Genomic DNA, 16,413 nt, shown 5'->3' on the forward strand with positions numbered 1-16,413 from the left:
TAAAAAGTTTTCCTGTCAGGTCTGGGTCACTTTAGAAAATGGTCTCACCTCTGTTCCTCTGTCTTCATCCTCAAAGAATTCAGCAGTGAGCATGGCCAGCGTGGACACCCAAGACTTCATCCCCATGAACCTGTCTTTGTCCTCGCTGCTCAACAAGGAGCCTCTACTTGAGCTTCTTCCAGCCCTGCAGCCCTTGGAGAACCACGTACGTTACGTCATCACCCACGGCAACAAGAACGAACACTTCCGCCTGTTGGAGCGCCACGATGGAAAGAGCGTGCTCCGACTCGGCAAGAGGCCACCTCTCCCAGGAATCTACCGGCTAGAGATTGCCAGCCTGCGGCTGTTTGGGCCCCGGAGACTGCACCAGCTGGAGGAGCAACACGACACTGACTACCTACAGGGGGAGATAGGAGACGCCCTGCGCATCAAGCTCAACATCCACTTGCACTGAGCTCAGAGTGTGCTAGCAATCCTGTTCGAGACTCATTCCTAAAGCCTTTGAGTTCTAACTTGCCCTTTTGTCCACTAAGTCTCCCCTCCACCCCCACCCCCACCCCCCCCCCCCCCACAGGAACATCTCCACCAACAGGGGCCGGGGTCATCAAGGGCTTTGAAAGACTGAGTCAAGCATCCCAACTCTACCACCACTTGTTCATGTTTATGTTATTATATGTTCACGTGTCATCTCGTGCCCACCACCCCCCCCACCCCCATCCACCTGACTCAGCACTCATTCTCCACTAAGAGAGATAGTGGAGGAGGGGGGGCAGAGAGGTGCGCTAGTGCTTGGACCACAATCCCCTTTGTAAAGAAGCAGCGGCAGCAGATGGTTCACAAGTCCATGAAGCACTTCTGTAAAGAAACAACATGAGAAATTACATAAAAGGCTTCTTTTTTTTTTTTTTTTGAAGAAATGAAGTGCTGAGAGAGGCCAAAACTGTCTTTTTACCACATATATGTTAGTATTTAATCTCATTGTGGAATCTAAAGTGATGCCTTTTTGTTTACTGTCAAATGGAGGATATTAAATCTAAATATAAGGGGTTTGGTACCATCATGGTGGTCCAAGGACTTTCTTACCTCTCTGTAATCTTGGTTAGAAAAAGAACGACAAAAAAAAAAATCACAACACTGGGCATCAAGTTTTATTACTTCTGCCCCTCAGTATTGTAGTGTCATTTAATGTATTTGTGCTGTTTGATTAATGTTAACACGAAGGACTGCGACATTTACACAGCATTTCAGGTTCTTTAGTCCATAGTGGTCTCTTTTATATCTGGATGCCAACCAGTTTTCAGATGAGAAAACAGCAAGCTGTGTTCTGCTCTGATGTGACTGACTTTTGTCCTGTCTGTGGGCAGCGGCAAGCAGGGATTTAGTGCGTTTGTGTGTGTGTGCTGTCATGTTTGGTTACCTCAGTGCTTCTCACCGAGTATTGAAACCATGCTGTGATGCAGACTTTCAAGCAAAAGAGGGTGCTATTGTCGCTCGGCATCCAACAAGAGCAGGGAATACAACAGTTAGTAGCTGGTAGACTTTACAGAAGATAGATAATGCTCATGTTTGTATTTGTCCTTGTAGGGATTAAGACTTCAGGTGCACTGATTCTGGACCTGAAAGCCAGCTTTTTTTCAGCAAAAGTCCAAAGTCTCTTTCCCTCGTCGGCTGTCAGGGTTTTGTCGCGTCTTCCGCTTCTGCATTTTTGCTCCTGAACATAAATGATTTAGGAGAACAGAGCCGCAGCTGACAGCCGGTGGCGGGAGGCCTGGCTTCTTTGACTTGACCGTGAGCTTGATGTCTGAGGTCTGAGTCTCATCTACAACACAAAGAGAGCTGACAAAACTAACAGCCTCAAATGTACATGACATGTTCATATTACCTAAGCTGTAACTAAACATTAGTTAGGGAACACACAGGCGAACACAAAAATTCGCACAAAAAAAAGAAAAAAGAAAATCATATTTCTGCTAGATCATCTTAGCTTCACATAATTTTTTTTTTTTCTCTCAAGGAGGAAAAAGGTGCTAGATAAAACCATCTCGTTCTGTACAAAGAAAGTGCAGTCTTGAATCGGGATTGCAAAAATATCTTTTTTTTTTTGCTAGGATTTATTGTTGTGTGTGTCTGTCTTTTGTATTGTCTCAGTGCTGAAAAACCAATATTATCGAAATGCTTCTTGAAAATTTAATTGTATATTTTTATGTGAAATGTAGATTTTTTTTTTTTTTAAAGCCAAAGCAAGTACTCACAGTAAAACCAAGATGGAAGGCTTCTTTTTTTTTTTTCTTTTTTTTTTTTGCTGTTGAAAATGTTCGCTTGAGGAGAAAACGAAGCAACGTAAATCAGATCAGCCGTCATTAAAAGTCAATCAGAACACGTCAGAAAGAGAAGGAACTGTCGTCTATTCAATACATGCTTACACTGTCTGTACAATACTACGCAGATCAACTCAAACTTGACCTCCAGCTGGTATCTATGGTGCTGAACAATAATCTTTATCTCTTAACAGTCAAGGTTGCGGAGCTTTTTACACAACCGAGGCAATGTTTATGATACATAACCATTTCTCTAACCGGGGAACCTTTGTATATTTTATACCTTTATTGTCAGTTTGTAACGTTTCTTTTGTTTGCCACTATGTTTAAAAAAAGGCAGTGTGTTGCGTGTTCTTACTGTATCTCAGCTTCCATGTCAAACTTGAAACAGTTTTGTCATCATTATCTGCTTGCATTGAAATACTTGCTTTATACTAGAAAATAAGGAGCCTGTTTGTTGAAATGTTCACTGTAAGCCTGACCTTAGAGTTCAGCTCAGAGCTGAAATGACAATCATCCGGTCCAATCCAGCCCACTAGCTGAGGATCAGTAAATCAATCAGTCATCACGGGACATCATTTAATATCTTGAATAATCGTTGTCTTTGTGCTGAGACAAAATAACCAAAGATCGATGACACCAAATGGCAGTCTGTTAAATTCATTCACATAATATTGTAAACTTTCATCCAGTGACATTAATGGCAATAAAGTATTGTGGGTTATATTTTTAAATGTTGTATCTCGGGTTTTACCTTTCTCTTCTGTTTGTATTCCATGGTGAACAAAAGTGGCACAAGCTGACAGATAAGTACTTGTTTTTATTCAATTTCCAACACAAACAATGGACTTCCCACATAGTCCAGCTTTCATTTGAAATTCAGAAGAGGAATTCAAGAGGATTTTATTTCTTTTCTTTTTTTTTTCTTCTCACTGATTCAACTCGGTGTATTAAAAACAAAGCAGATAGTCAGAAAAATATGCAATTAGAAAACACACAAAAGCAAAGCTACCTGTTTTGCCCTCTAAGACGTAGCAGAAGAGACTACTTCAAAAAATCCACAGTCTAAATTTGATACGGAAAGAGGAAGAAGGCGGAAAGATAGCAAAAAAGAAGACTCCAAAACTTGAGTCAGGAATAGAAAAATAAAGCTTTCTTTTGCCTCTAGGTTGCTGTTGCTTCATCTCCACACTTGGCAGGCTGACTAAAGCAAAGGACACAACCAGTGAACATTAATCAGAATATGCAGTAATAGTAGACTTTATAGAGCTTCAATATGGCTTTTCAGTTCTAGACACAGTAACACACAAATCATACACTGATGTAAATTTGATAGAGATGCAGGCTTCCTGTTCAGGCCGCAAAAAGCAACTGAAAATATGGAACCGCTTCAGAATCAGTGCCCACAATTAAAGGAAATGTGAGGATTTGTGCTCGTTGATCAGCTCCTGGATGCTTTGCGATGGACATGAGCGTTCATTAAAGGGGTTTCTGCGTACGAGTGAATGCCATTAAACTTCCACCTATGCCTAAAAATGTAGCTTTAAGATTATAAATCATATTGTCAGTGAATGTGGCCTTTCCAAAAAAAATCCTGGTTTTGTAAAGGTTTGAAAACCCAGCCCTGTGATGTGGTAGCATGTTGGACTTGTAGGGTAGGTTAGGTTAAGGCAGCTGTGCAGCTCATTATTTCTGTCCTTCATGCTCTAAAACCTGGGTTTAGGTGAGTGTTTAGCTTGCAGGGATTCCGGTTCTCTGCTTGTTGTTCAACAAGACTTATTAAGGGTACGTAGCGTCCTGCAGCAACATAGTTACACCAGTACAAGGCTGCAATACAGTGACACACACGAGGAATATTTCAACATCAGGTAAACAGCCTTCTTGGAGTGCATTGACAACATTAGGCATTGATACAGGACATTCCCACATCTAAATTAGCCGATACTCATAAAGATTGTGTCTATGTGCAGTCAAACATCCCCCTTTCCATCCTCTCTTTGCACATCGCCCTACACCAGTGCATAATCAAACTGGCCCCTCTCCAACCCCTCCTTGTGGTCAGTCCAGGATGATGCAGGCATGCGGCTGTAGGGGTCCAGCAGGATCCTGAAGCACCTGACCAGCAGGAAGACCAGGAAGAGCATAAGGAGACCCACAAAAGCAAAGGCAGTGCGCTGTTCATTGTCCACCCCAACCAAGGCCAAAGGGGGGCTGCTGCTGACGCCGCCAGGGCCGCCTGGGAGCGGAGCGCTGGCCGGTGACAGCAGCAAATCGTAGTCAAGGGTGGGCACATCGTTCATCCTCCAAGGAGCCCGCAGACAGGGCTTACACACCGACTGGATGGTTTGCGTGTTGGGAGGAGGCGTGGAGAAGGAAGGGAAGGTGTTCATGAGGAGCGGTGGAGTGGGACAGACCAGACCAGAGAGTGGGAGTTTGATTAGAAAACTTGTACAGAAGGCAGCTTTAAAGCTTTAAATTGTTGACCCTGTTTGGTAGATGAAGAGTACTCAACTCACATCAGTTAGGTTACCTAGATTAACAAGTATAGAACAAGTAGTAGGGCTGCAGAACAGACTCCAGGTCAGAGGAGTCCATACATTTGGGTAGGATGTGTATAATCTGGCCTCTGAATGATTTGTACTGAGTATGCAACAGTTTGTTTAGTGAAATCTGGGTCAGTCAAGGTGACATGGCCCTAATCAGACAGACAAAATACTTTTCAATATTATGTATGTTTAGGAAGAAACAAAATTGTTCTTATCTGAGTGGCCAACCCTCAAGCATGAATGTTCTTAGAATATTAGTCTGGCTCTCCCTCTCAAACAGAGCAGACAGGAGGTGACATTACTTCCTGCTAATGCAAACACACACAGACCCGATCGCAATGAAGGTCAGGGTTCTGATGTGTGATGGACTTCTGACACCCAGCTGGGTATAGCTGGTGTAAGCCGGTGTGTGTTTAGTGTGTATAGAATTAGATCAGAAGGTCAGTGAGAAGCATGGTATTTCAAAACTGTCAAGTGTTTAAATTTTGCTGGGATGTTCACCAGCAGCTTCTTTTGACGAGTTGAGCAGCAACAAAAGGCAGAGACCGACTCAGAAAGCACTGATTGTGTGTCTGGTAAATTGTAATAAAGGAAAGTGGTTTCATCAAGTTCTGTCTGCGGTCTAACAGAATCTGTTCATGCGGTCGTTTAAGCAGTCTTCAGCAGAAGACTGACAGGATCTCATCGCTGGACACGCTGTCGTCGGACGAGGATCGGCGGCTCCTTTCAAATGACCACCTGTGAAAATAAGAGGCAGCTGGTTGGAAAAACACGGAAATAATTCCCAAAAATACCCACAGTAAATCTGTAACGACGGCTGCTAATCGGCAAAATGTAACGTGGACAGAGTCAAGCTGCTAAAAATGAAGCATCACAACTTCCCCATCAGAAAGTGTTACAGAGGGACATTCGTTCACTTGTTCACCCCCACCATTAATTTGCTCACATGATGGACAAAGTGTTATGGAGCCTCATTAATAATCTAAAATCACATCTCCTACGGCCGACCAGATTTCCAATCACTGTGGAAACGCGACACCGGTCCATGTTTACCCACTAACCAGTCTGAATAGAGCGGTGACTGGGCTATTTGCTCAGACAAATGTGATATCAAGAGATCTGCAGTGTGTGTGTGTGTGTGTGTGTGTGTGTGTGTGTGTGTGTGTGTGTGTGTGTGTGTGTGTGTGTGTGGAGGAGGGTGCTTATGAGAGACAAAAGACAGAGGATGCAGAAGAAGACAGAAGGACGAGACAAATGGTTGGAAACAGAATGTGACACAAACCCAAAAATGCTTTTTCATCCCTACTGACTCATTTAAAATATAATTATTTAAAACAAACCATTTCTCTTTGTGTTGTGCATAATGGATTATTTCTTTCCACAGATCTTTGGCTGTCCAATGTCCAATGTTTTATTCTACTGTCCGATGAAAACTTGTATGAGTCAACCTTTGGGTAGAGAAGGATTATTCCCCAGCCACAGTGAAAGGGTGTGACACCAGGACTCCACACACACACCGTTGTCTCTGCTGCTGGTGTGTGTGTTCTCTGACCGGCGGTGTGACAGAACTACACACCACCGCATCCCAGCATCAACGCCACAGTGCATGTTTAACATCTCTGACTCACTGCTTGGTTATTGCTAGTGCTGCTCCCTCTCTTCATTGGATGTCTAAAAATAGGAATGTAAGATGGACAGAAAACAGGATGATGGTGGAGAATGATCCAGGATGGTGAGATGGATGAATGCAGCTCGTGGTCTGGTGGTGATGGAGCAGCAAGAGAGGCAAGAGAGGTTTGCTGGCACCAACTAGGGAGGCGATACTCTTTCATAAACTGTCTCTCTCTCTCTGTCGCTGGTTCGTAAAGGTTTCTATCTGCTGCTTCATCAGCCACCGTCTCCAGAGTCGCTGGAGCACCGTCTGGCAGCAGAATGGCATCCTGGAAGGTGGCACTCAAACACTCGTGTGTGTGTGTGTGTGTGTGTGTGTGTGTGTGTGTGTGTGTGTGTGTGTGTGTGTGTGTGTGTGTGTGTGTGTGTGTGTGTGTGTGTGTGTGTGTGTGTGTGTGTGTGTGTGTGTGTGTGAGCAATGGGAGAGAATAACCTTGACACAGTTTTCAAGGAGATTTCTAAAAATGAACACTGACACGCCTGCACCGAATATCAGCTACCGGAAGATCTGACATGTATGTGGATCTTTTCAAAATCCTTGCAGCTCATTAATATATTTTCAGTCTCATTATAGATCATGTCAATTGATACTTAGCTAGTGCTAATGGCAACTGGTTAGGTTGAAACATAAATGTTCCTTAACGCAACAGTTGGTTAGAGATACACACTTGAATGGTTGATATTAAAATCATTTAGGTTGACGGCAAACCACACAGAAAACACACACACACACACACAAAACACATGCATTCATCTGTCACATAGCAAAGTGACATTTGGCACACACTCTCACACACATGCCAATCCAAAATACAAGTGGAAACACAAAAAAAAACCCATAACAGGCCGTGCAAACAGGAACATTACAAACACAACCCACACGCAGGGATAATTTCCATTTCAAATGTGGAAGGGACAAACTAAAAGGTACAACCATCACCTCCGCATCTGATCCCATCCACCCTCTAATTATTCATTTCTCCATTACCTCTCACAGCCCATCAACGACAGAGGCTGAGGATAGTAAATAGACTGAAGGACAGACAGAAGGAATTTAACAATGTGAAAGAGAATGTGTATGTTCCTTTCAAAAAAGTCTAATTTAACATGTGCTAAAACAACTGTTCCATTACTTACACAGAACATGTTGATTTATTTCAGCTATTAGCTGCAGTCGTGAGCATCTCTGAGTGTAAACGTGTACAGGGTTCAGTAAAAGGAAGGAAAAATGGGAAGATACTTTATTTAATACCTTATAAAAGAAACCTTAAAACGGTAAGTGGCAAGTGTGTGTGCGTGCGTGTGTGTGTGTATGTGTGTGTGTGTGTATGTGTGTGTGTGTGTGTGTGTGTGTGTGTGTGTGTGTGTGTGTGTGTGTGTGTGTGTGTGTGTGTGTGTGTGTGTGTGTGTGTGTGTGTGTGTGTGTGAACATTGTAGGTAGAGAGCACAGTAAGAGATTGCTCAGCTTTTCATGCTGGGTAAATCTCCCACCCAGTGTTACCCTCCATCAGGACATACGCACACACACACACACACAGACACACACACACACACACACACACACACACACACACACACACACACACACACACACACACACACACACACACACACACACACACACACATACAGAGAGCTGTCCATAAGCATCATCCTGTCAGACTCCCATCTCAACTACACCGTTACTCTTCCACCAGCAGCAGTGAAGGAAGTGAAGCAAACACTCATCACTCTTCATCAAAATGCTCTAAAATGGACACACACACAAACACACACACACACATGCACACACAAAGAAGAAAAAAGAGTAATGCAGTGGTTATAATATTTATACACTGCATGAAGACAGTGAAACACACTCACACACACACACATACACACACACACACACACACACACACAGACACGCACACGCACACACACTCACACCTACACACACTTCCTCTAGCATCTCAGTCAAGCTTCTGTTGACAGAACCCATCAAGGTCAATGAAATGAAGAGAGCTGAAAATAATTAAGTTACTTCTCAGGTGACCGTGGTGTCATATTTCTTTTCTGTCTCTCCCTCTCTCTCTTTCTCACTCATACACACACACGAACACACACACACACACACACACACACACACACACACACACACACACACACACACACACACACGCTTTGACTTATAAGACAACATTTTGGATTCCAAAAACATTTTTATTTATCATTATGGATAAATGATCCGTTTCGTGGGTGTCCATTGGGCAATAGGAACACTTGTTAATTACTTGTGTCGTCTTATGATGAGTCTATTTTATGTGTTTTCACCGGTTTATGGTATGGATGGGTACTCCAAATAATAAAAAAGAGTTTTATAGTCGCTGTGTATTATTAGATTACTATTCAACAACCCCAGCTAACAAACACACACTGGACATTTGACATCTGTAGCATGTTTCTGGTACAGAGCCACACACGTTTCACTGGTACCTGGTGGTAATAATGAGTTCACTGTTCAATACTGTCTTCCTCTCACTCTCACTTGTCTCTGATCCACACAGACATTCTCAGGGTCACATCACTTATTACAAGAACAGGTAAGACCTTTTCAACAGGGAAGCCACACAACACCACTGTCCTCCCCCGATAAGAACTGACAGGAAACCCAAACCAGCCTCCATGGGGTCCGGCACAGAGGCAGCCTTGATTTATCATTATTTATCAGTTTCTGATAGTAATTAAACTTTAGAAATGACAAGAAAGAAGAGAGAAAGAGAGACAGGGAGAGGGAAAGGAAAATGCCAAGTGGTAGAGCAAAAGAAAGAAGAGAGAGATGGTAAATGTTCCCCGGTCTCAGTCACAGCCTGCTGGGAATTGAATTAACTCTTTCCAATTTGCTGCTTATGAAGACAAAGTGGACCTGAAGAAAAGGCAAAGGGAATTTACAAGACTTTGCATGAGCTCAAACGGGAATCCCCCCTTCAGCATCAGTTTACAGAACCAACCCCAGACAGTCAGAGGAACACAAACACACCACGGGGGCTACGCCTCACACTCTTTGTACTGTTTTTGATTTCAACCGTCACCTGGAGGAGATGAAACACGGTGTGTGTCTGTGACTAATGAGGATGATGGAGACGAGGTCACCTTCAGCAGTGTGTGCAACAACAAATAACCTCCTAGTATTAACTTTCCCCTACATGTGGAGCTTCTAGTGTTTTTGAAGTGCACGCTGTGAAGGAGGAGATTCACACACGAAGGAAGACGGTCTCCAGGTGTTTTTGTCACCTGACAAAATGTGTGAGTTTACATTTCTTTACACACTCTGGTCAGCCAGCCAGCTCCTCCATCGCCCTGTCAGGCTGCCAGACTCTCACACACAGTAATGATGATTAAGTTGGGCAATTAAATGTTTTGCTGTTCAAACACACAGCCTTTGCTTTCCTGATTGGTTTCGTGCAGCGTGGTGTAAATCTACTGTGTGTATGAGAGAACATGTAAATGACAAGCAGGGCTGTGAGAGGTGGAAACAATGAAGAGTGACAACACCACAGAGATGATAGTACAGTTGACGTCTACCGCCCATACATGGGGTCATCGGAGCAATCATTCTGAGAAGGGATTTAAGCAACGCTCCTTATGACAGGATTGACAACCAAGATTAAACACCATTAGAAGTATTTCAGATGTGCAGAGTTGTGGCAACTACAGAGTGAGTAGTCGCCACTGTCTTACAGTCCTCATACATGTCCTGCACCGCTCTAACATACTTCTCTGCCACTCCAGACTTCCTCATACAATACCACAGTTCCTCTCTGGGCACCCTGTCATCAGCTTTCTCCAGATCTACAAAAACACAATGCAGCTCCCTCTGGCCTTCTCTGTACTTCTCTATCAACAAATCCAATCCAAAAAGAAGTTCACACAGATGCCAACAAGATGAATACTCACAAACTATGCCTCCACATCAGCATCATGTAGCTTTGGGAACAATAACAGAACACACACCCTAATTCATTTATTCATTTATCTTCCGAACTGCTTTATCCACTGTAGCGGGTCATGGGACACACCCTAGTTGATGACGTGTAATAACCCCAAATCAGGATCATTACCCCAATGAAATCCTATGAGCTCCATCCACAAGACATTGGTCAGCACAACAACACTCTAATATAGGAGAAGAAGGACAGAACAGTTCATGGAGGTTGTTGTTTTCAGACTAACCAAACAAATTTGAAGACAAAAAATAGTTTACTTTTAAATCCCTAAGGTGTAGTTTTTCACCCTTCACTCCTCATCAGTTTGAAGGATGAATCTTACCGACAGGAGCTTGTACAGAGGAAAAATGGTCCGAAACTGTAGAGAACTGTTCACATAGACATAAAAAGAAACTTGTACTGAACTAGGACAAATGAACAAAGGATGGAGATATTGAGAGGAAGACAAATGGGGCTGAACACAGATGAAGGAGCAAAGGGAAAAACAAGCCCTTTGTGATTCTGAATGCGGTCGAGCAATTCCATCTTCCTGGCTGCCTACAATCTATCATTTTATCACCAGTCCAGCTCTATCAGCATGTTTAGGGATTTCAAGGTTACCTTTTCATCAATATTCAAAGATTTTGAAATTCTAAATTAGCCATCATTTTGAGAAAGACAACTTCTCTGTTTCATCCAAACGTAACGAGTCACGATCCAGATGCCGCAGCTCAGTGTCAAGTCTCCTCTGATTGGGTCAGACAAGGAGCAGAACTCCAGGCACCAGGCAGGAAGAGAATTCAATCTATTTCATTTCAGATCTGTTCCGTCCTCTCTCCTGGTTGTGTCGCTCTCCGTGACAGCCCCACGCGGCGCTGTCCAACCACTACCAAGGGAACGCTTTGAGGGATTCACTCCTGCATCTCAGTGGGGCAACTGGTGCCGGACCAGCTGCAACACAACTGTTAAAGCACAACTATATGAGATAGCTCTGATCAGTAGTGTGTTGAAATCTGCAGAACACTCCTTGACAGGTTGTGTGTGGCGCCACGCTGTTCTTTGCTCCCACCTGGGTTGTGTTTTTTCTACTGAGAGATTCTGAATCTCAGTTTCTGTCATTTCATTTTAGTGATGGGGAATCAGAATCAGCTTTAAGACAACAGGCACAATATATAAAACCCGACTCTACAGTATACAAACAGTGACTAAAGTGCTGAAGTAACGTAAAACTAAAAGTTCCTTTCATACATACTCATTCATGTGCATTTTAAATGACACTGTAATGAACAGCATGTGGTCCAACAGCGAGAGAACTGAATCTGAGAGTGACCTGTCGAAATTTACAAACTCAAATTTAAGCCTTGAGCAAGAAAATCTGTAATTTCTTCCTTTTAACTTTGTACTGTTTGAATGCCTCTGGATATTTCTATTGCCAAAGTGTTTCAGCCATTTGTAAGCCATGTTTGGAGCCATTTAAAATGATTTCAGGGCGTCGTTTCAGTAGACTTCTATTTGATGTCGAAGAATATGATATATAATAGTCACTGATTCTGCTGTGCTGTGTTCAATAATGCTGGTATGTCACAGTTAATAATAATGACAATAACATATAAAGATTTATTGTGCACAACCTGTAGGTGCATTGATCTGTAAATTTTATTTCATGCAGTCATAAACCTGTGGACTCTGAATGTGAGTTTTTCTTGCAATTATGAAGCACCTCAGGTCAAGAGACCCCTACAAACATATTGGTCGCCCCTGGTCGTCTATCTCACTGACGGCACACTGATATTCAGCCAAAGAAATCACCTCCCTCCCCTGTTCACCACCTTTAACAACTCTGTCATATCTGACCATCACATGCATCAATCCCTCTGCCATCTCTTGCTCCCCATTTCAAAGGTGCGCCCCTTTTTACCCCAAAATCCCCTCCATCCTACCAGTCAAGGAGAATAAATGTCAATCCAACATTGAATTCATAAATCATAAAATATTCACAAAACGTTGAGGACAGACGGTTACCGGCCCACAAGTGAGACGACTCAGACGACTCAGTGGGTGGATGTACGGCAACTATGGCGACTAAGTCAGAAAGTAAAAGTAAGAAACTTTTATATAAAAGAACATTCTGCATTAATTCAGAAAAACGAGAACAGAGGTGATGAAAATACGGTGTAATACAGTGTGGGAGACGTTGACATAGACACAGCCAACCCCTATAATTTCACTTGAAAAGACTCCCTCTTGCTGTCACAGAGCTAACAGTGCAACGCACTGGGGGGGGTGGGGGGGTGAGAGGAGTCACATTAAAAGATGAGGTAAGAGAAGGAAAAGATGAGAGGAGCCAGAGCGAGAGCGAGGAACAGTAATGCCTGTGATTCATGTCTGCATTCAGACAGAGCAGAGGTCTGTGGCTACCCGGGGAGCACGGAGGGTCAGGTAGCATCAATCTGATGCATATGGAGGGGGTGACAGATAAATAAAAAAAAAGTTTCAGAGCTTATGAGGTGGGAGGAGTGTGTGTCAGCATTCTTAAAATCAGAAGACAGCACTTTCCTTCCATCAGGGAACCATTCTGTCAAGTCTATCGGGACAGAGGCGGTGCCAGCCGCGATGAAGGCCATATATATTACATGGCCTGCATGCACAACAGTTGCTTAAACCCAAGGTGGCAGGGCTTGGAGTCAGCATTAAAGAAAAGAAACTTTGCTAAAGATGGGAAAGAAAAAGACCCAAAACAACCGCACCATCGTGAGCCAGGATCTAAAACAATACGTCTCAGTCGACAATGCAAATATCACAGCTTGGCCAACGGCCATGAATGTGAAAGTATTATATCAGAGGCCGATCCCCAGCCCATCTGATCCACCTTTAAAGAAAAAGATAAGTTTTTAATACCCAATGATGGCAAAGTGCTGATTCAAACAGTCTGATGGAATAACTCAACTCAGCAGGACGCTGCTCAGCGCTCTGATCCCCAGCGACAATTGAAGTCACCGGTTGAACCCTTAAACTTCAGATTAAGCATGGGAAAGGATATCATCCAGATAGAGAAATGTCACCTGACTGAGGTGAAGGTTTTCTGTAGAGCTCAATCGATTAATTAGTTCCTGGTTGCGAGAGGTGGAGGGATGTTAAAGCCTTGCTGACCGGGAAACGGACACCCAGAAGAATAAAGGAGGGATTTACTTCATGGTCCATCAGCAGATTTCTTTCCAGTGACTGATTTGCATCTCTTCTGTAGAAGAAGTTGCAGCTGGGATGTTAAATAGTCTGCACTGTATCAGGGCTATAGATTAAGGGATTAATAAATATTTGATGGATCCTGTGCAGGAAGTCAGACCTGCTACATCTCAGAGGACTGGCTTATTCTCACTTGTCAAGATTTAAGAGCAGAGATGGCTGCTATTGAGAGAGGAATGACCTGCCACGTCTTACCAGTGTTCATGTGAGCAGGAGGCGGCAAATAGGATGTTTACAACCCTGTAAGCGCCGCCACCTCCTATACAGCCCAATCAGTCACCCTCAGTGACTTCGCTGTTTTTAGGGACATTACAGAGAAATGACAAGATGTAGACGTGAATTCTTTTCGGACCACAAGTACAGCGTAACATTGCAGTGACTTCAATTTTCCGATGAGACGTGAACCATGCAATAAAGCAACAAAAGATATTAGATATCAGCATAATAAAAGAGACTGGCAGTGACACAGTGAGACGGTTGTGTGGTGGAGAAGCTGATTCACTAATGTGCTTTAGGTAATACTGTATATCCTGACAGGGGTGTTAGAAAGGCTCTAAGGGTAAACCCAATTGGGTTTTCTTTCCTTTTACGACCTCCTTCCTCTCATTACAGCCCATTACATGATGACACTGACAGCTTCCCTCAGATCAGCATTACCGTAGTGCGCTGCGTATTTATGAGAAACCAGCAGCAGATGCAGATTGGCTGCTTATACTTCAATGTTTATTTATCCGTTTTCTCAATGACTTACTTTAATGAATTCAAGGACTTCAAGAACTTAATTTAGGAATTCAAAACCCTTCTTTGATATGGAAATACTGCATGTCTCATTTTGTCTCATTGCACAGAAAGTCTGTATATGGATTGTAAACATCCAGCAATATTCAGAAACGTTGATATTGTGTTCAACTTGAAGCCAATATTTCATTAAACAGCATTTTTTTTAAAAAACACATGAATTCATCAGCGACCTGAACACAGTTTGCCTTCTTCAGAATTGTATACCAGCCTGCAGCCACTTGACTGACTTCACTTACCCTTCACTTGTAGCCTTTACATTTTGGTGTAAAAGTTCCAACTGTGTTTCAGGAAGATCAAGACATCCCCTGTATTCCACATAAGAAAAACTATCATGCTCATAAATAAAATTGTAATGATTTGGTTAGTTATTGGACAGTTGTCCGAGTCGTTGTAATTCTAAATGATCAGGATGTCAGTGTTGCATCCACCGGCTGCTACGGAACCCTGATTTCAGAGCCCTGGTGGATTCATGACAACGTGGAGGTAGGCTAAAAGCCTGCACCTCAATGACCAGGAACCTGATCAAATTACACGGTAACTGACAGGAGTCAATCTCACCTGAAGTGTAATTCAGTGTCAACACAGTCCTCTGACAGATTTCCCTATTAGCATCAACTAAAAACCTGAAGGAGCACATCTAAAATAGATTATGCAGAAAATCTAATTTTACCCTGACAGTTCTGTATTAATTCACGTCATGTGCATACGGCTTCTAGCTGCTTATGATGTATGAATCTGTGCTGTGATGACCTACGGGGGGGTTCATGCCCCCTATTGCAGCATGATAATTCAATTTCCTGAAGAATTCTGTCTTGCTACAAAACCATTGTCATAGTAATTTCATGGCACATTGGTCCATAATACGGTATGGTTTCATGGGTCCAAAGAAATCAAAGTTACATGTTTCAGTGACCGAGTCAGTTAATCTATATGTGTGACATTACCTTTTTAAACAGACACAAGCAATCAGCATGATATAGTAGCTGCACATTTTCAAAAAAAGAGAATTAATGTTTAGTTTTATGGGTTAGGGTTAGGGTTAGAAAGAGAGAAATATAGAAAGAAACAAAGAAATAAAGAAAGAAAATCACAATAAAAGTTGTTTCCTTCAGTGCTGTCATTTAAACTTGAAGTTTTCCTGGTTATAGGTCAGATAAAAAAGGCTGTTCCTCAGAAATCAGCTGACTGGCCGGTGCGTTACCATCAGGTCCAACTGGGGGAGACGCGGCTGCGCCCCAACTTTGATGCAGCAGAGCAAAACTGAGGATTTAAACTTGTACCAGACTAATTAAAAAGCGTTTCACGACATGCATTTTAATTCTCTCACGGATCCCACATCGCGATCACCTGCCCTGTCCCCGACCGAGGCAAACCTCCTTGCTGTCATTGCGCTGCGTTCAAAAGGGCATCTAAAGCGATGCGTTTGCAGAAAAGAAGCGGCATTTTCCACAAACCTGATAAGATGTTCTCTTTCCGTGCAGCCTCAAACTTTGTGATGAGCTCGTCTCCTCCTCTCCTCCTCCTGATGCTGCTGTTGCTGCTGAGCGTCGCAAAGCTGGGGGTGGGTGGTGGTGGTGGTGGTGGTGGGGGGGGGCACGACGAGCAGCGAGCCCTTAAAGCTCCCCACCCACACCAGCCTCCCTGTATGCGCACAACCAATCACAAAGGTGCCCGCATCACAGTAACTCATCAACACAGCACAACGGATCATCACACCCAGCATAAATTAAACACCACGATTTCAAAGCCTAATATAAATATTTGCAATGTTTTATTCTTCCAATTATCAGTACCAGCTATTCGAAATATTTAATTTAGTGTATTTTGTAATGGAAGGAAGTCAAGCAGAAATAAGTTCAGTTTATTGTT

The 16,413-nt window shown here is 43.0% G+C and overlaps 2 protein-coding genes across 2 annotated transcripts in view; one reads left to right on the forward strand and one right to left on the reverse strand.

Moving 5' to 3' along the window:
* fbn2b (fibrillin 2b) overlaps positions 1-3,052 on the forward strand; it is a 60,088-nt gene extending 57,036 nt beyond the window's left edge. The window contains exon 65 of the mRNA XM_068318623.1: positions 77-3,052. Within this exon, the coding sequence (XP_068174724.1) occupies positions 77-454 (378 nt within the window). The 3' untranslated portion in view covers positions 455-3,052. The remainder of the gene's footprint in view (positions 1-76) is intronic.
* LOC137598459 (cortexin-1-like) lies at positions 2,361-16,116 on the reverse strand. The gene is made up of 2 exons (XM_068318624.1): positions 15,999-16,116; positions 2,361-5,602 (listed from the first exon to the last, which is right to left on the reverse strand). Exon 2 carries the CDS (start codon positions 4,706-4,708, stop codon positions 4,328-4,330), a length of 381 nt encoding a protein of 126 aa, XP_068174725.1. The 5' UTR covers positions 4,709-5,602; positions 15,999-16,116; the 3' UTR covers positions 2,361-4,327.
* Positions 16,117-16,413: the final 297 nt, after the last annotated feature.

The sequence above is a fragment of the Antennarius striatus genome, chromosome 7, assembly GCF_040054535.1.
Source record: "Antennarius striatus isolate MH-2024 chromosome 7, ASM4005453v1, whole genome shotgun sequence".
Classification (NCBI taxonomy): domain Eukaryota; kingdom Metazoa; phylum Chordata; class Actinopteri; order Lophiiformes; family Antennariidae; genus Antennarius; species Antennarius striatus.